Below are 17,478 nucleotides of genomic sequence, written 5' to 3' on the forward strand. Positions count from 1 at the left end.
AGCGCACATACTGCCGGGGCTCTGTTGAAACCAATCACCCTCCCGCATACGTATACGGGTTCCGGTCTCAAACTCGCAGCCTGCCTCGACGCCTCCTACGAATTTTAGGCAAACACGCGATCAGCCAAGGCTGTCTGGCGCGGGACGTTGCGACTAAGTATGCATAACTTATGCCAAGACCTGCCGTCACGCGCTCGACTTACACGAGATTTTGAAGGTCGTTCAGCAGGCTCCAGGTATAACCGCGATGTCTCGGCGGCACTCTGGAGCATTCCATGCCTACTGCATATCATCAGAGACACTTGATCGCACAGTCTCCAGTGTCAAATTTGACGTGTGCATTATTCGTCGAGATCAGACGACGACATGCCTAACGGTGGCAAGTGGTGATAGTTCTCGCATCGGAACTAGGTACGAATGAGTAAGGGCGATGCCCTTGGGCTAATTTCGTATCCTGAAGACCGAAATTGAGTCTATAGACGTCACTGGAATCCCAGTTCCTCTCGTACTGCACACTTGCAAGCTCGGTTTCTTGGTTCAGTCAAACCCAGCTCGCCACTGCCACTGCGCCTCACAGCCCGGTATCACTAGGTATTTTCCTTGCTTGCAGAGACATGAAAAGCAGACTTCCCCTCACTTTCCTTAAACCCGCTGCGTGTAAGTGGCCCCTGCAGGTCTATAGTTCCGCTTTGAGATTTGTTCCAACGCTGGCACAGTTTTCTGTTTTTGGGTTTTTTTTCAAACGAGATATTTGAAGGTTCTGAGAGGGACCATCGAATAGAGTAAAGACGAGAATGATATCTAGCACAAAATCGCCTTGGTAATCTTACTCCCGTGTCGTCGTCTACCACTAGATCCTAGCACCCGCTGAACTCCATGCCAAGAAGGTCAAGGAGTCATCCGTTCCTTCGTGTGATTACATCCATCATTCATTCCTTTCAATAAGACAAGATAGAAAATAGGATGAGTAGTGTAAAAGGAAAAGGAAACGAAGGTGGAAAAAGAGGTGAAAATTTAGCGTCCAACCCATGGACGAATCAAGAATATCCTACGCGCCCACCCCTTTTGTATGCTAAATCAACCCAGCCCGGCCCAAACGCCCGTGTCTACGTGTCTCGACTGCCCGTGGATTTCGACTAGCGTCTGAAATTGTCATGAGCGAGAATGAAGCTGCCCGAGGAGTGTGAACGCCCCTTACCGTTTGCGATGCCCCTGATTCGCGTCCCCGCCCTGGTCATAATCCAGGTAATACGGCGAGTCACCACCATAGTAGTAGTCCTCACCACCGCTGCTCCCGTAGCTCGCAGGCGGCTGAAACGCTTCCGTGTAGCTGTTGCCGTAGTTGGTTGTGTAGTACGGGTCTTCCCTAACATAATCATCACGGCCGCTGCCCCGACGGCTCTCGTGCTCGTGGCCCCGAGTGATGACGTGGTTCATGTTGATGCTGCCCCAGGGAAGCCCGGATTCCGCTCCCTCCGCACTCGGATCGGAGCTTGACGCGACTTCGTACGTGTTTTGGGCGTTGGCCTCGTTGTCCGCGTCGCGATCGGCCTTCTCCTTGCTATCTTGGTTCTTCTTCCCTGGTGTGTGTATTAGTGTGCTGGTCGTGTTGTTTTCCGAGACCCGTGTTTGCAAGAATCAGGGTTCGGGGAATGAGGACGTACTGAATTTTCGTTGGGCCAGCCGATTTTGGATGCGCCGGCGTTCCTCTGGGTCGGTGATTTCTGCCCAGTCGTCGCCCTTTGACTTTGATTTTGACTTTGAGGAGTGCTGCTTCTTGGAGCTCGGTTCTGATGACTTTGAGGCCTTGGATGACATTTTGTGTTTGTTTGAGGGGATTGCGCAATGTGGTGTTGCTCTGTGATTATGCAGACGGTCTCTCGAGAGCTGCCGTCTCTTGGCCGAACGAAGAGCCGACTCTGCTGAGAGGTTTTTTGAGTCTCCCGCCGGGGAGGAGTCTCAGTGCTGGGTGATGGTTCTGTGCACACAGGATTACGAGGCTAGCAGGATTGCTGGGGGGCTGTTAGATTTGCTCGCCGATAACTTTGACACGCACACTCACAGCTCAGTCGCACTGCTGTTATCGAGGAGAGTCTCTTGGAAAGTTGATCTTAACGCCGAGTTGGTATAGACCAAGGCAATCTGGAGACTAGAGCGGGTGTGGAGTAGTGAAGGCCTGCGGGGGAAGTAATGGCAGTATTGCGGACAGGGTATAAGTGTAAGTCTTTGTGATATTGCCTGTCTGTTCTGATAGCATCACCATCGAGCTAGGGAAAAACCTCAACTTATATCGGAACCCAGAATACCCAGGCCACACATTGCAAAGTCATGCTAGACACAGGGAGTGTTCGTACAATGCCGAGGGCATCCACTCTCAACGGGGGATCCTAGACAGCCTCACGTAACAAGCAGGGCAGATTCGAAGCAACCAAGACGCGGTCAGTCGCCCGTGGCTTCCGCGTTGTGACGCAGGAGTATGCAGCCGCCATCAAGGAATGTGCATAATGAGATCCCCAAGTTGAGGACAGATGGGGCAGACACCCCCCCTCCCCTCCAGTATCGACCATGGGTTCATCAAGCCGTGCCGGCCAAGCGGCGGCAGACTACGGGAAGGGAGTGCGAGGAGTCCACGACACCGGGTCGAGTTACGAGTTAGGGGGGGAGGGGGGGGCGTGGCAATGGCAACGCAGCAGCGAAGTAGACGGAGCGGGAGTTGACATGGGTGACGATGAGCTGAGGAGGTTGACAATACTAGAGACCGGGATGATGGTGGAAGGAGGAGACGGGATGTTTGACGCGCAGCAGAGCAGAGCACGGGAAGGAGGCACCGGGTCGGTGAAGCCCAGACGAGGGTGGGCAATCCCCGGGGCGCCGTCTAGACGATGGTATACCCAGGTCCCGGGAGGCCAATTAGAGACAATTGTGGTGGGTGCCTACGTCCCGGAACACGAAATACGATGAGCCAGTGGGGATAGAGATATTGGACGTCCAAAGGATAGAAGTCGCAATGACTTCCGCGCGTCAGCAGGTTTAGGAATGTGCCGTTGATCTCATAAGAAACCAGTCCAAGCCAAGACGAGGCAGATGACCAAGTACTCGAGGAGGATAGACCCGCAAGTCCCACGTGGAATCGCTCCGGTAGGTAAGGCTTCGAATAGGGACCGGGGGCCGGAGTGGAGAGGTCGGAGGAGGGAGAGATGAGACGGGGCAGAACAAGCGAGCAGGACCCCGGCGACGTCGAGGACGATTGCGAGGGCTCTTCGTCTTCCCACCTACAATTACGTATTGAGGGAGAGGGGGTAAGCTTCGTGAAGTCGGTACGTAAGGATTTACGTAGACAAAGACAAGATTCTCACCTAAAATCTACTTTGTTGGAGGGTGAGTGGGCTGTCACTCTCGAACCAAGCTTTCGCAATCTGTACTAGTGACCTCTTAGCAACGCAATAAGAAGAACTCGAACGCTGAAGCAGTCTTTGGCCAGCATCTGGCCGAGGAATTGGGAATTGACAAGCCCGAGCTCCAAGTTTGCCTTCAGCCCTAGACCGATAGAGTGTGCCCAATCGCCCAAGAGCAACGTTGTGCCTGACGTGCGTGTTAACAGGGGGGGGTGTACGGGGGTTGACCTGCATGGCATGCGGATGCAGTTTAGCTACTCGCGGCCGCGTAGCTGCGTGATTACCTTGGTTGATAGGACACCTAGCGCCCGGTAGTGGATGCCACACACACATTCTCAATGAATTGGGGCGTCTCCGATGCAGTATCCGACCCCATCCACTTGGTCAGACAGCTTTAGGATGCAGCCATAGCAAATCGTGGCCCAGGCTTGCGCCCGTCACTCAAACTCCTCCAGCAAGGCGGGTAGGTACTTGGATGTGAGGCATCTCCAAACTCGGAAGGGTTCTGGAAGAGGTCGTCGAAAGAAGGGGTGTCGATGCCCATATGATCGATGAGTCGTAACAGCTTGAGCTCCCGCAAGGACGAAGAACGATTGCCGCTCTGCTGTCTTTGGCGGAGTTTGGAGTTGGACACCCTCGTTTGGTCAAAGGTACGTGGCTGCTGACGAAACGGCATGGCGTGTAATTTGTTTGCGTCTGACGGAGGCGGCCCTGGTGCGCCAGAGAAATGAGTCACTCGCAGAGACCTGGCTCCGGTTTTCTTTATTTCCGTCCAACATTGGCGTCTTGTCGAGTCGAGCGTAGTGTGGCGTCTTTCCAAATCCTTCGAGACGCTGCCATTTGCGGCCCAGGTCCCGAGGGAGGGGAGCGTACGAAACATTCCGACTTGCTTGCGGAACGGTGAGGATTAAGCTTATTGATAGACCCAGGCATTGCCCCTAACGGTCTTCGCAGAAGCAATGTTGCGAAAAACACTCGGTTGGCTCGCTCCCGATATTAGACCGTCGCGTCAAATGAGTTCGAACGGCATGTTTCTGCCGTGGTTTTGGTTGTCCTCGTGACAGTCTAATCCTGAATATATCTCAATTGGTCAATCAAATCGCCGCGTTTTTCCCCGTCCTGAATGTCAGGTGTCGTTGAATGGCAGGCTGTCGCCGGGCGCATGCGCAGTGTAAATTACCGCTGTCGGGTATTCTTGGGAAAAGCCAAAAGCCGCAACGTCGCGTGGAAACTCAATGGCTGGTCTTTGCCAGGTGTGGCAAGCCTCCTATGATGGCCTGGCCTGATGACATCAATGGGGACTACGCTGCCTCTTTCCAAGTTCTTCCTCAAGTCATTGAACACTCTTCCCTCCTTCACTTTCTGATCCAATAGCTCCTCCGCGTTCCTTCTTCTTTTATTTTCCTAGTAAGGTAGTAATGTGTTTATGGGCCCATGTTGACGGGCAGCTAGCAGCCACTTTTCTTCGGACCATCGACTGTTCAACAAAGATGCGATCTCTGTTGATCGCCAGCTCCTCACGATCCATTCGATTAGCCAGTGCAGCCGAACTACGAAGTATCTCAGATGAACTAGCGGATGGGCGTAATTCTGCATCCACCACAGCATGAACCAGGTACTGTAAGAGAAGCGTAGGCTTCTCCTTGTAAGGCGTTGCTGGTGACTACATATATCATCATGCGATTTCACAGCGAGCTTCTGGAAGAACATCCCAGCAGTCGCTTAAACCCTTATTTGGTAGTGTAGACCGCTGATTTGGTGGATTGCGTGGCTTAGCTGACGAGTCGCCTGCAACCCGGTGACTTATTATGCAGTGAACCTCAACATGGGAGCCCAGACCATGCTATCGCCCTGGCGGAGAAAGGCGGTTGAGCGGGACTGATTACACCGCTGCAAAAATCGCTATACCTACTACCTTACTTACTGTAGGATCGTTGGACCCTAACCTGCGAAAGCAGAATACGACCACCTCGCGCGCCGGTGAATTGTCAGATATAATAACTTGAAACATAAGGATTTTGTCAGGCCGGTTTCGATGACTCATCTTAATAAAAGTGTGGAAGTTCATTTGACGGCTCACAGATTGTGTCGTCTTGGCAGACTCTCGGTGACCCGAAATGGTGACCCATGAGCTCGGTCTCAGAGGCACCTGCCTGGAAGGCTTGCATCGGGACGACCTTGAAAAACGCCACCAGCTTAACAGACTCGCTCATGGCGACCACCATAACTTGAACACGCTGTTTTGGCTGTATGCGTTTTCACTTCTGGTTCACCTGCTTTGTATCTTTCTGAGCGCAAAAGCGTCTCCAGGAGATTTCTGCCTGGAATTTGGAATCGGGGTCCGTCGCGAATCCAGGAAATCAACGGTTTGGCACTGGGTACCCTCTCGCAGGCACGCCAACTTCTCTCGGTGCCGCAATCGGTCCCCGTACCCGCTTATAAGCCTACCAGTCCGACAGCATGTCTCACGGTAGATGCGTTACAATCGGCATTACCATTGGCGTGACGCACGATGAAAATAGCATGGTAAAGGTGCCATACCGTCTTTGGCAGCTTTTTTCCAGGTTTGCACAGGTGCAAATGGGCAACTTGTGATTGGAAAGGCGTCTCGGATTACCATGCGCCTCATGGAGTGGTAGGGGATTGGTGAAAGAATACGTAGCTAGGTAGGTAAATGTGCCATCTGAATCGAGTTCCAGTTCTGAGTGTTGGTCGACGCCGCTGCCCAAGTGGAGCCCGGATCGGCGCGGTTTTTCTTTCAGTCAACACCGGCGGAAGCTTAAATCTTAGCAGGCCTCTCATTGGTTTGTGTCGTCAATTTAAGGAAAGCAAGTGGGGTGTAGTTCATCCAGTCTATGGGTGGTTCCGAACTGAGACAGCTCTGGCGTCGGTCATCACCTTCTTCTACAACAATAAACCTTTGCAGTGCACGAGCTTCGCAGCACAGTAAGCCGCATGCTGGTGCAAAAAGGGTGACTAGCCAAGACTACCTCGTATCCATATGTGCAACTGTCGGCGCAGGTCCGCGCTGTTCACATAACCTGGGTAGGCACCGACTCTCAACCTCGCGACCAGCCAGTTGCTACGTCGTGGTCCTGCTTCAGTAAGGCAGCCGACAACACACATTTAGCGTTCGATAACTGAGGCAGTCTTTCCATCGCTCGCAATAACAAGCAGAGGGTGGGTAGATTACATCTCGTGGTGGTACTCGAGACTTCATCGCACGTATTAGAGTCACGCCGGTCCGCGTGCACCTTGAAACATCCACACCCCAGCATATCTTGTCCTCTGACTCTTTCGCCGAGTGAAGCTCTGGGTGTGGCAGTTCCTACAATCACCTACCCCATACTTACAAAATTGGTGGCTGCAAGTCTGCAGAATGGTGGATTCAGCCTGCATGAGGTTGACTGCCGAATACCTGTCGTCTAAGCATTCCTCAGTCCGTGTGCTGCCCGATTGCAGTCCACATCAAATATGCCTTGCCGATGATAAAAAGAGCCTTGTGCTTGGCGACTTGATGAGGTAGATATTAGCAAAGGCTTCTGTTCCACCAATACCAGTAGCCCCGCCGATATACCCCGCTCATTAGGATCGACACGCATAGACCAAAGACCTTGAACACAATTTTTACGACCAGATACGATGGTTTTGTTCTGGGTTAGTCTCGTCGAGTCAAAACAGAGAGCCGACGTACTCAATACTACAGAAAGGGCTGTTTGAGCTGGCTGTGAAGGCAGTACTCCTAACTTTCCAAGTTTCTTGGCGTCCTACTAGGAACGGGTCAAAGAATATGCAGTCGACATCTGCCATGATGTCGAGGAACTACTTAAATGCTCACGATTCTTCCCTCCTACCAAGCTCCCCCGATAATGGCCATGCAGCATTACTAAACCCCCCATCGTAGTGAGCTTTCTGTCGAGAACCACTCAACCTCGATATGACTTGTCCAAGCAAGTAAATTCAGAAACCTAGGCAGTTTGTACGTAGCTTAAGGTTCTATCTGATTGGTTCGTTTACCCCTGGGTGCCTACACTTTACTGTGACCAGCCGACAAAAGGGTAACCATAGACTGGTTGCGGGAGGATCGGCTGGTTCTCATTTTCAATGAGAGTGTATGCATTGCAATCGGACGAAGACATCTCCGCGGCAGCCTTGTAACCTGCCTCATCATAGACAGTCAACTTACGAGACTGGTCCAAGTTCACTGATGGTTCTTCATGATACGATCGATGACCACGTTCAGCTCTGCTGCAGTTTGATCCAGTCTCGTCAAATGAGAACTCAAGCTATTTGGAGCCCACATTATCAGACCGACAACTCAGGTACCTAATCTCGTAGCTCATACGCTAGCGACAGGTCTGCCTCGTATTTACGAGCTTCCGCTTCCATAGTAGAGAATCGAGACGAATCTGAAAGCGAGCTGCTCGTCAACTAATCCACGGGGGAGAAACGGATCAGCAGTCACGCTAACAATGGTACGTTAACATGAAGGAGCTAGAAGCGATCTGACTTGTAGACCTAGACAATCGATGATCGCTGTCCAATTTTCAACCTCGTATCGTACAAGATCTATGAATATAGTACAGTTGGTGGCGTCAAGTGGTGTGAGGCTGGAAAATGGGACAGTTGCGCAACCTCAAAACAGTTTATCGTAGACCCTGAGCCTCCCTCTCAGCCTTGCGCGCTGCAATGCGCTTCCTGAAACGAGTCTCCGCCCTTCTGCGCTCACCTCCATCCACCTTGTGACCCTGCTTGTGCTCCCACATCCCCTCGGTAACGACCACCTTTGCGCCCTCGCCCGCCTTCAGGGGCAGTGCACTGGGACCAGATATCGTGTGCGAACCACGAACCGTGTATCCTGACGGTCTCGTCAATTGGTCGGCGGCGGCGTTGCTCAAGTCTGCGCCAGCCGGCACATTGACGACCAGCTTCCGGTCTGTCTTGGGGTCGCGCACGACCTTCAAGAAAGCCTCCCCGTTCTCTACGTGCTTAAAGTCGCCACCGGCACCGAACGCACCCTTCCTGTATCGATCAAGCCAAGTGAGGAGGTAGCGTCGCGTCCGTGGCGGTTCCAAGCCAAGCTCTCTGAGTTGTGTTGAGGAGAGGGTGAAGAGAGATTCCCACGTTGGAAACTTGTCGACGTGCTGGCTCAGGCCGCGGCCGAGAACCTTGAGGAGGGTTGGGACGTCGGGGACAAGGGGTATCGGTGACGGAACTGTGGGAGTTTCTCTCGTCTTATGAAGCCATCTGGCCTGGCACGTCGGTGCGACGGGGGCCTTGTGGAGGAAGGGGCTCAGAAACGGCTGGAGTCGTGACGCTCTCATGTTGACCTGGAAGAAAGTTAGAATCAATTGTACGTTATATCTGGAGATCTTAGGCCAAGTAGCATACTGAGTGGACACGTGAGCTTTTCAAGCCAGATGCTTGGCCAAATTCGAGCTTGCGCGAGTGATGTCGTCGAAATCAATGGGTCTCGCAATGTTGCTCAACTGCTACTTCCCAATTTTTGTTCCGAGAGACGCTAAGGATCGGGATAACTTTGCCTTAGGTAAGCAATTCGGCTGGCATGGATTGAGGCCCGTGCATTTAGTGTTGACCGCCTTCCCTACTAGCTTAAATGTATCACCCATGCTGTCATGGTTCGCCGATTATCATTCTGCCAGAGGGGCTCCGCTAAATTAGCAGTGCCCCGCCATCTCTGCCGCTAAGATATAGGCGACTTTGGAGGCCGGGAGGCGATGCGACGCGACTGCCTGCTTATCGATTAAGCTACCGAGGAGCTTCCTTCCTTCCTTCTTTCCTTAGGTACCTGAGTTAGGTACCCAAATCGCTTTTTATCTTCTTTCAACTTTCTTCTCCAGAGACGACAGAACAATTGGATACGATTCATCTTCTCTTTTCACCGGTCTTTGTGGTTGTCATTGCTCATTCACACACTTTTGGCATATCAAGCAAGCATGGTTCCAGCACACACTTGAGACCCAGTCAAGTCGTTGGTGAGAGTGTGAGCAGCTGCAATCAACTATGGCTGGCGCAAAGGCAACGGCGCGCCGCCCAAAGCCAATCCCAAAAACTACGGCGATCTCATTTCATGGTTTGTTGACTTGCACCTGGAAGCATGCAATTTCTTACTAATTTTCTTAGAACCTTGGCCTATTGACTTTATTAACCAACTGCGAAACCTCCCATCCAACAACGAGACCCAACCCCAGGACCAAGGTGTAACTGAGCCGTATGCAAAACGAGTCAAGAGATCTCGTGAAGATGTGAAGCCACTTCTTGTGGCCAAGGAAGAACTGGAGCTTGTGCGAAACTGTCCCGAGGAAGCGCCTCCCTTTGCCCGAAGCAATGTCGGATCCCACCTGCTTTTGTTCCCAGGCAAATCTGAGGACTTCAGAATTGTCTCTCGAACCAAGTTATCAGCTCCATTGATCAACATTTCCGTCAGAACCCATTCGAACGTCATTACTCAGCGTTTGAGAGTTTGTCTAGATGTCTTTGCGAAGAGACGAGAGGAAACTGATGGCGAAGGCGAAGTGTGGGTGGCGCTCGATGTCGCTCTGCGCCCTCAAGGAGACTTTCTCTCCGTGGTGTTTTGCTTCAAGCTCTACTGGAATGAAACCAAGACGCCATACGACTGCTTACGATCCAAAAATGAGCGCCAGATTAGTCAGAGCATTCTCGAAACTTTCCTACCCGACGAAACCGCCTCATCCGCCTCAACTTCGACGCATCAGAGCTGGTCCCCGTTGGACTTTTATGAGGCAGCTCATGTACCACCCGCCGACGATAAGACCGCGCTATCCATCGATATCCCCGAATTGACGGTCAAACTTTATCCTTACCAGAAGAAGACAATCCAGTGGCTTCTCAATCGTGAAGGTGTCCGTTGGAAGGAGGCAAGCGCGGACTCAGCCTCGAACATCGAGGAGCTGCCTGCCCCCTCAGATATCGATGTCGCACATAGCTTCCGTAAAGCCCGAACTGAAGGAGGATCTGGTCAATCCTTTTACGTCAGCGATCTGTATCATGTCGTCACTACCGACCTCACAGCTTTCCAGGAAGCAGAGCGGGATATTCGGGGAGGGATTTTAGCTGAGGAGATGGGCCTTGGCAAGACGCTCGAAGTCATAGGCCTAGTCACGCTACATCGTCGACCCTCAACCGACAGTCATATTCGCACGCGAGAGGGCGACGAGCTCTTGACGACCGGCGCAACTTTGATTGTTACGCCGGAGTCACTTAGAAACCAATGGATTTCAGAGCTTCAACGTCATGCCCCTCATCTACGAATCAAATACTACCCTGGGCGCAAGAACGCCAGTTTCGACACTGAGGATGGCCTTCGTGCTGACTTGGCCTCTTACGATGTGGTCATTACCACATACCCAGTCTTGTCTGCAGAGGTACACTTTGCTTTGAAGCCCCCTGAGAGATCTCGCCGTCAAGAGAGAAAGTACGAACGTCCGGTGTCGCCCCTGACAAGAATATCCTGGTGGCGTGTCTGTCTTGACGAAGCTCAGATGATCGAGGGCGGAGTAAGCGGGGCAGCTGTCGTCGCAAGAGTACTACCCCGTGTCAACGTTTGGGGCGTCACCGGAACACCGGTGAAGAACGACGTCAAAGATCTACATGGCCTGCTCAACTTTCTGCGCTATGAGCCATACGCATCCTCCACCCAGATATGGAAAGCTTTGACGGAGTCACACAAGCCTCTTTTCAAGTCTCTATTTGGCAGTATTGCCTTGCGCCACACCAAGCAACTCGTCAGACACGAGATTGCTGTACCGCCACAAAAACGATACGTCATAACATTGCCGTTTACAGCTGTGGAGGAACAATACTATGGCGAGATGTTCAAGACTATGACCAGAAATTGTGGAGTGGATCTTCTCGGCGCCCCTGTCAAGTCTGACTGGACGCCAGAAACAAATGAGACTGAGATGCGAACGTGGCTTAATCGTTTACGACAGGCAGCTCTCCATCCTGAAATCGTCCAGATACGTGGCACTGGTCGGAAAGTTGGGCCCATGCGAACAGTCGATGAAGTCCTGGATGCTATGATTGAGCAAAGTGAGAATGACATTCGAGCTGATCATCGGGCCTATCTACAGGCCAGGCTTACATGTGGCCAAATGCTCGAAAATAGTCCCAGGGTCAAAGAGGCCCTTGAGATATGGCAGAAGGTGAAGGTTGATGCGCTGGATCTTGTGACTGAGTGCCGGCAAGAGGTGAAAGCTGTCATGGGTAAGATATCGGGAAAGAACTCCTCTGCTCCATGTCAAGGAAGTCGAGATGGATCCGCTGCCTTGGACGATGCCGACCGAAATGCAGCTGATGAGGGCACAACTAATGCTCTTGTTGGCGAGGCTCGGACCAAACTTCGACACGCTCTGGAGGTCCTTCATAAAGCCACATTCTTCTGCGCGAACGCCTTTTTCCAGATCAAGAGCAATACAGACATGACTGAGCCGGATTCGGATGACTTCAAGAAGTACCAGCAACTCGAAGACGATGAATACAGCAAGGCTCAGGAGGTCCGACGAGAAATCCTATCGGAAAGCCATGCTAGAGCAATGTCTCTTATGAATAACTTGGGACGCCAAGCCAAGGCCCAGTCTTTCGTTGAGATTCCAGAACTCGCGCTGAGCGGGTCGAAGGGACTAGAAAGCGGCCCGACTCTTGATACGCTGGAAGAACTATACGGTGTTCTCAATGAGCAGGCAGATCGCATTGATGAATGGAGAGAGGCTGTCATCGGGTTGCTTTGCCAGGCACTAATCGACGAAGAAGCACAAAACGAGATCACTGGCGAAGAGTTCACCGACTCCACGCAGATTCAAGAGGAACTTATTGTCTATGTGCAAATCCTTCGTGCCGTTATTGCTGACCGTCAGGATGCTATCTCAGGTCTTGAGAATGCGCTGGTCAAGCACGAGGCTCACGTTTCACTGACTGCTGCACAGAATGGCGTTGGTCCAGCTCCAGAGAAGTTCCTGGCTCTTCATAACGCCAGAGATTTAGTGAAGCCGTCCCCGGATAAGCATGGCTCTCTGCGTCGTGCTATTGCAGAGCTTCGAGGTATTGCTTCGAGGCTGCCAAAGGATGGCGGCGGTCGGGCAAGCCTTGAACACGAGATTGTAACCAAGGAGATACAACAAACGCAGGCAAATATCACTGCCCAGAATAAAGCGGCTACAGCTTTGGAACGTGAGGTCGACCGCTTCACAAGTGCAATGAATGCCAGGGTTGAGTACTACCGACAACTCCAAGCTGTGTCAGACAGCGTTGCCCCCTATGAGGGCCCAAGTGATGGACAGGCTATAGCTTCTTGTATCGCGAGCGAGAATGGCTACCGCAGGAAGCTGGACTCTTCAAACGCAAAGCACAGATATCGTGAGTTCTTCCTAATACAATTGTTGTGGTTTTGAACTAACTTTTTGTCTTTCTAGTGCTGAATCTCAAAAGAGACGGTGGAAAGTCCAATGAGCCCAGGATGTGTATCATTTGCCAGTCAAACTTCACCATCGGAGTTTTGACGGTGTGCGGCCACCAATTCTGCAGAGATTGCATAAAGCACTGGCATAAAGCTCATCAAAACTGTCCAATGTGCAAGAGGAAGCTTCGACTAACTGAGCTCCATGACATAACACTTAAGCCAAGAGAGTTAAAGCTGCACAATGAACTCCCAGTTTCTACTTCGCCCGGACTGAACAGGGAAGAGATTGCTAAAGCGAACGGGATCTACTCCCACTTCAGCAGCGAAAAGCTTGCTCAGATCAACGACATTGAGTTGTTGAAAATGTCTTTCGGAACAAAGGTCGACTCACTTGTCAGACATATACTATGGCTGAGGGAATCAGATCCCGGTGCCAAGTCCGTCATTTTTACCCAGTAAGTCCAGCATCATGAAGGAATCCCTGGATCTCTTTACTGACACTTGGTAGATACAAGGGTTTCCTGACAATCCTGGGCGAAGCGTTCAACCGCTACCAGATCGGCTTTTCCGCAATCGATAGACCCAACGGTATCATGAAGTTCCAGGAGGATCCAAGCATTGAGTGCTTCATGCTCCACGGCCGGGCAAACTCAAGTGGGCTCAACCTTGTCAACGCCAGCCACGTATTCCTGTGCGAGCCGCTGCTGAACACAGCGCTTGAATTGCAGGCGATTGCTCGTGTAGACCGCATTGGTCAGAAGAATGAGACGACTGTATGGTTATATCTCATTGAAGGCACGGTGGAGGAGTCGATCTACAACCTGTCAGTCAAGCGACGCATGGAACACATGGGTCAGAAGTCTAAAGGGAAGTCGAAGGAGTCTACTCCAGAGGTCCAGGAGCCTACTCTGGAGGCTGCAAACACTTTGGAGCTAGAGCAAGCTCATCTGACTCGACTGATGAGTAGGGATAAGAATGCAGGCGAGGCGGTTGCGACCGATGATCTCTGGGAATGCCTATTTGGGCGCGTGTCCCGGCGTATAACATCAAGCGTCGCAGAAGAGATTGATCCTGAGGGCTGAGACGTCCTTCAATCCATGCATTAGAGAGCTAGCAAACATCCGGGTGTACACCTGGAAAACACGACATAATGCAGATTATGAGGCGTTTGGAGGGATTGGTTTTCGGGAACACGGGTGGTCGCTATCTAAGGACAGAGATCCCGAGTGTTTGAGTTTGAGTATCAGCAGTTTGCGATAGGGTGACGACGTATCCCAATGTCAAGTAAGAGTATAACACAATTGGCTTTCAAAATCAGACGTATGAGAAACTAAGAATACTAAACGTCGGTGATCATCCGCATGCTGAACCGGAGCCATCCTGCGTTACGTACCCTCAGTAAGGTAGGCACACACGTTGATGAGCGCCAAAGAATTGGGAGGTTGCTTACGGGGGCTTTGGCTGAGGCAAGGTTAAGGTAGGTAATTCGACTCGAGCATTTAGGGGTTTTGCGGCTCACGGGCCTGTCACTACTACAACTGGCGCCAGGTGCTGCGGGGACCTTGTTGGAGAGAACTAGGTCATAATTGAACCCAGGCTGACAGACAGTGAGCCAGCATCGAATCGATCGTACAGCATTCCAACCACGACTTGAGCAACCCCGCCTGAACCTTCCGACAGCAATTCAGTAGCCTGATCATGCTATAAGAGCCTGCCATCCACCTCGAGGCCACAAACAAATAAGATTGCATCCCAGATGCACCAGCTATAACCCCTTCCTCCAGCATGTATAGGTCTCGAGGGACTGCCCCTCAGGGGGGTGGCATCCTCGGCGCCTTGAAGGCGACGGAGATGCTGGATTCGAGGCCGACGCTCCCAGCAGGTTCGCCTCTCTTGCTAAGCCAAGGATTGATTTGAAGCTGACAGTGGGCAGAAATCCTTGTCGCCATATTAGACTACCTCCCCGTGGCAGACCTGATGCAGGTCGCTCGAGCGTCCCGACGAATGCAGGAAATGGTATACGATGATACAAGATGGGTCACTCGATTAAAGAGCATGGGATGCTGGGACGAGCAAGAGGCGAGACGTCGTTTCGAAGACGCCGTGAGGAGGAGGCGGGAGGCGGCAGAGCGTGCAGCGAACGCAGCCAACAACCAGCCAGCCGCTGCAGCAAACCACGCGGCACCAGAACCCACGAGTACGACCTTGTTCGATGCTACATTAGAAGAAGAGCGCCGGAAGCGCCAGTCTGTTGCACCTCCCATCGACGGATTCGAGAAGATGGCCGTGGGAGCCCCACCGCCGAAGGACCCTTTCAAAGACCCAGAGGCACTGCTAGACGTGATCAAAAGCGCAAAAAGTGTAAGAGGGCACGCGAGGGAAGAATACGGGAAGATCTACGGAGCATTGGCGCCTTTCTACTTTGACCTGGCAAGGGCAAAGAGCCACACGGATCCCATCGTTTTCCAGGTCTTTAGGGACCCCGAGCGACAGGCCAAGATGCTCTCGAATCTGCAGACATTTGCAAAGAGTGATTGGGCGCAGGGGTGGAATCAGAGGGAAGAACGACTAATGACTATGACGAGCATCTTTGAGAGCGCGGTGCTGCGGGAATTTGAGCAGGGTTACGAGTCCTGGGATGTCGACAACAGGATGAAGCGGTATGCTCATGTGCTGCACGCGCTGAATGGTGGCAATGCGGGAACGGAGCTCTTTGTGCAAAAGCACCCAATATTCAGCGACGAGGAAGTCTTGAGGGCGAATTCGGTGGACTGCATCAACCGGGTCAATCCAGACAACATCAACCTGGAGCCGTCACGCATATTCTTCGAGACCCTTTTGCGGAAGATGAACGAGCAGGCAGAGGTTATAGAGCGTGTATTCGCCAACCCCGACATTGTGTTTTGGGAGTTGATGGAAAAGGTCAGGGAGGATATCATGATGGATTACATCACGCCGCTTTTCGACGCTGCGCATGACCAGAACTTGCAGGCGTACCTGATGGCAGTGGCAGGAGTCTTTGAGCAGGGTATGCTTTTCTTCCAGTCACTGGCGACGCCAAAAGCTTTCAAGGGAAGTTTAGATGAGAAGGCAAAAGAAATGATGTTGCGGGTCTTTGAGCCGCACCTCGACCTCTACTTGCAAGAGGAACTCGACTTCTTCACGCAGCACGCCGAATCAGAGGTGGCTGATTGGGAGAAGAAGCTGTCGGAGCAAGACGCCTCGGTCGAGTCGTTTTACATGAGCAACTTCAACCGGCAAGCGGACAAGAAGGACTTTTTGAGTTCCTTCAAGAAGGTCGTCATGATGCCTGTTACCGTGCTGCCCTCATTTGGAACCTCGGCGAAACCCGTGACGCCAAACGGCACTGCTGCCCTTTCACCGGAGACATCTAGGCCGCATACGCCCAGCCTCGCCCCTGGCGTGGACGGGAGCGGACGGCGGAGTCCACTCCCCGAAAAGGCCCCGACCGACGAACTGGCGGCCAAGGCAGCCCTGATGGCGTCGCGTATGGAGGGTATCAAGACGCTCTTTAGTATTGAAGTGGCGCTGAACCTCACACACGTAGCCAAGACGAGCATGGCGCGGGCATCTAGCTTCATCAAGCTGGGAGGCCAATACGGCGAAGAGGCGCGAGAGCAATGCGAGACCATCTTCGTAGTCATGCTCCGCATTCTCGGAAACAGGCACGTCAAGCCCGGCTTCGACAAGGCCGTGGAGCACCTCTCGCACTACAACCCCAGAGAGGTCAGCGACCACAACCAGTCCGGCGTGGCGCCCCTGGTAACCTTTATCGAGCTCGTCAACGTGGGCGACCTTATCTCCCAAATGATTGACGTCTTCTTTGAACAGCAGCTCGCGGGGCCCAAGATCGCGGACAAGAACGACTTTCTCGACCCGTCGGGCATCGCCAAGAAGAAGTGGGAGCAGATGCTCGACGAGAGCGTCGCCGCGGGGCTGAACAAGGGAATCGACGTGCTCATGGACGAGGTCGAGTACCTCCACGGCACAACGCAGCAGCCGACGGACTACAACCCCACCGAGACAGGCGGCATCCTCGCGGACCCGGGCCCCACGCCGACGGCGCAGCGCATCAAGGAGCTCGTCTCGGCGCATACGCGCATGCTGGTTGGCAGCACTGACAAGTCCATGCTCGACGTCTTCAACGGCGAGGTCGGCCTGCGCCTCTTCACGGCCGTGTGCAAGCACCTCAAGCGCCAGCGTGTCAGCACCGAGGGCGCCATCAAGCTCATCGCCGACATGAACCTCTACTTTGAGTACATCCGCACCCTCAAGAACCAGGACCTGCTGGCGTACTTCAAGGCACTGAGGGAGCTGAGCCAAATTTACCTCATCGACCCGCGCCACGCAAAGGAGATGGCCACCATCATTGCCGACGGCGACCGCTTCGAGGGCGTGTTCCGCGCTGAGGAGGCGTACGAGTTTGCGCAGCGTCGGGCGGATTGGTATCAGGTCAGGAAGGATGTCGAGAGGGCCATGTACGGGATGGAGTGCTCGCTTATGTAAAAGCATTGATACAGAGCGCAAGAGGAGGGCAAAACTGGACGATGCAAATGATGAGAAAAGAAGCCTTGATGTTTTGTGGAGTACAAAAATAGATCTTCCCAGAACCGCTGGGAGGAC

The 17,478-nt window shown here is 52.7% G+C and overlaps 5 protein-coding genes across 5 annotated transcripts; 2 read left to right on the forward strand and 3 right to left on the reverse strand.

The window, feature by feature from the left end:
* Positions 1-1,194: 1,194 nt before the first annotated feature.
* Positions 1,195-1,818, reverse strand: CORC01_08738 (uncharacterized protein; the record flags this gene model as incomplete). Its single annotated transcript, XM_022620368.1, has 2 exons — positions 1,195-1,580; positions 1,665-1,818. 2 exons carry the CDS (start codon positions 1,816-1,818, stop codon positions 1,195-1,197), a joined length of 540 nt encoding a protein of 179 aa, XP_022473047.1.
* A 3,383-nt stretch (positions 1,819-5,201) lies between these two features.
* On the reverse strand, positions 5,202-5,620 carry CORC01_08739 (uncharacterized protein; the record flags this gene model as incomplete). The annotated part of the gene is made up of 3 exons (XM_022620369.1): positions 5,202-5,246; positions 5,320-5,396; positions 5,476-5,620. The coding sequence occupies 3 exons, from the start codon at positions 5,618-5,620 to the stop codon at positions 5,202-5,204; spliced, it is 267 nt and encodes an 88-aa protein (XP_022473048.1).
* A 2,421-nt stretch (positions 5,621-8,041) lies between these two features.
* On the reverse strand, positions 8,042-8,719 carry CORC01_08740 (IGR protein domain-containing protein; the record flags this gene model as incomplete). The annotated part of the gene is made up of 1 exon (XM_022620370.1): positions 8,042-8,719. The coding sequence occupies one exon, from the start codon at positions 8,717-8,719 to the stop codon at positions 8,042-8,044; it is 678 nt and encodes a 225-aa protein (XP_022473049.1).
* A 700-nt stretch (positions 8,720-9,419) lies between these two features.
* Positions 9,420-13,916, forward strand: CORC01_08741 (SNF2 family domain-containing protein; the record flags this gene model as incomplete). The annotated part of the gene is made up of 4 exons (XM_022620371.1): positions 9,420-9,489; positions 9,540-12,791; positions 12,848-13,289; positions 13,343-13,916. 4 exons carry the CDS (start codon positions 9,420-9,422, stop codon positions 13,914-13,916), a joined length of 4,338 nt encoding a protein of 1,445 aa, XP_022473050.1.
* Positions 13,917-14,619: 703 nt separating this feature from the next.
* On the forward strand, positions 14,620-17,361 carry CORC01_08742 (exocyst complex component Sec10; the record flags this gene model as incomplete). Its single annotated transcript, XM_022620372.1, has 2 exons — positions 14,620-14,716; positions 14,768-17,361. 2 exons carry the CDS (start codon positions 14,620-14,622, stop codon positions 17,359-17,361), a joined length of 2,691 nt encoding a protein of 896 aa, XP_022473051.1.
* Between the last annotated feature and the right edge of the window lie 117 nt (positions 17,362-17,478).

Source organism: Colletotrichum orchidophilum (assembly GCF_001831195.1).
Source record: "Colletotrichum orchidophilum strain IMI 309357 chromosome Unknown Scaffold_76.1, whole genome shotgun sequence".
Taxonomy (NCBI): domain Eukaryota; kingdom Fungi; phylum Ascomycota; class Sordariomycetes; order Glomerellales; family Glomerellaceae; genus Colletotrichum; species Colletotrichum orchidophilum.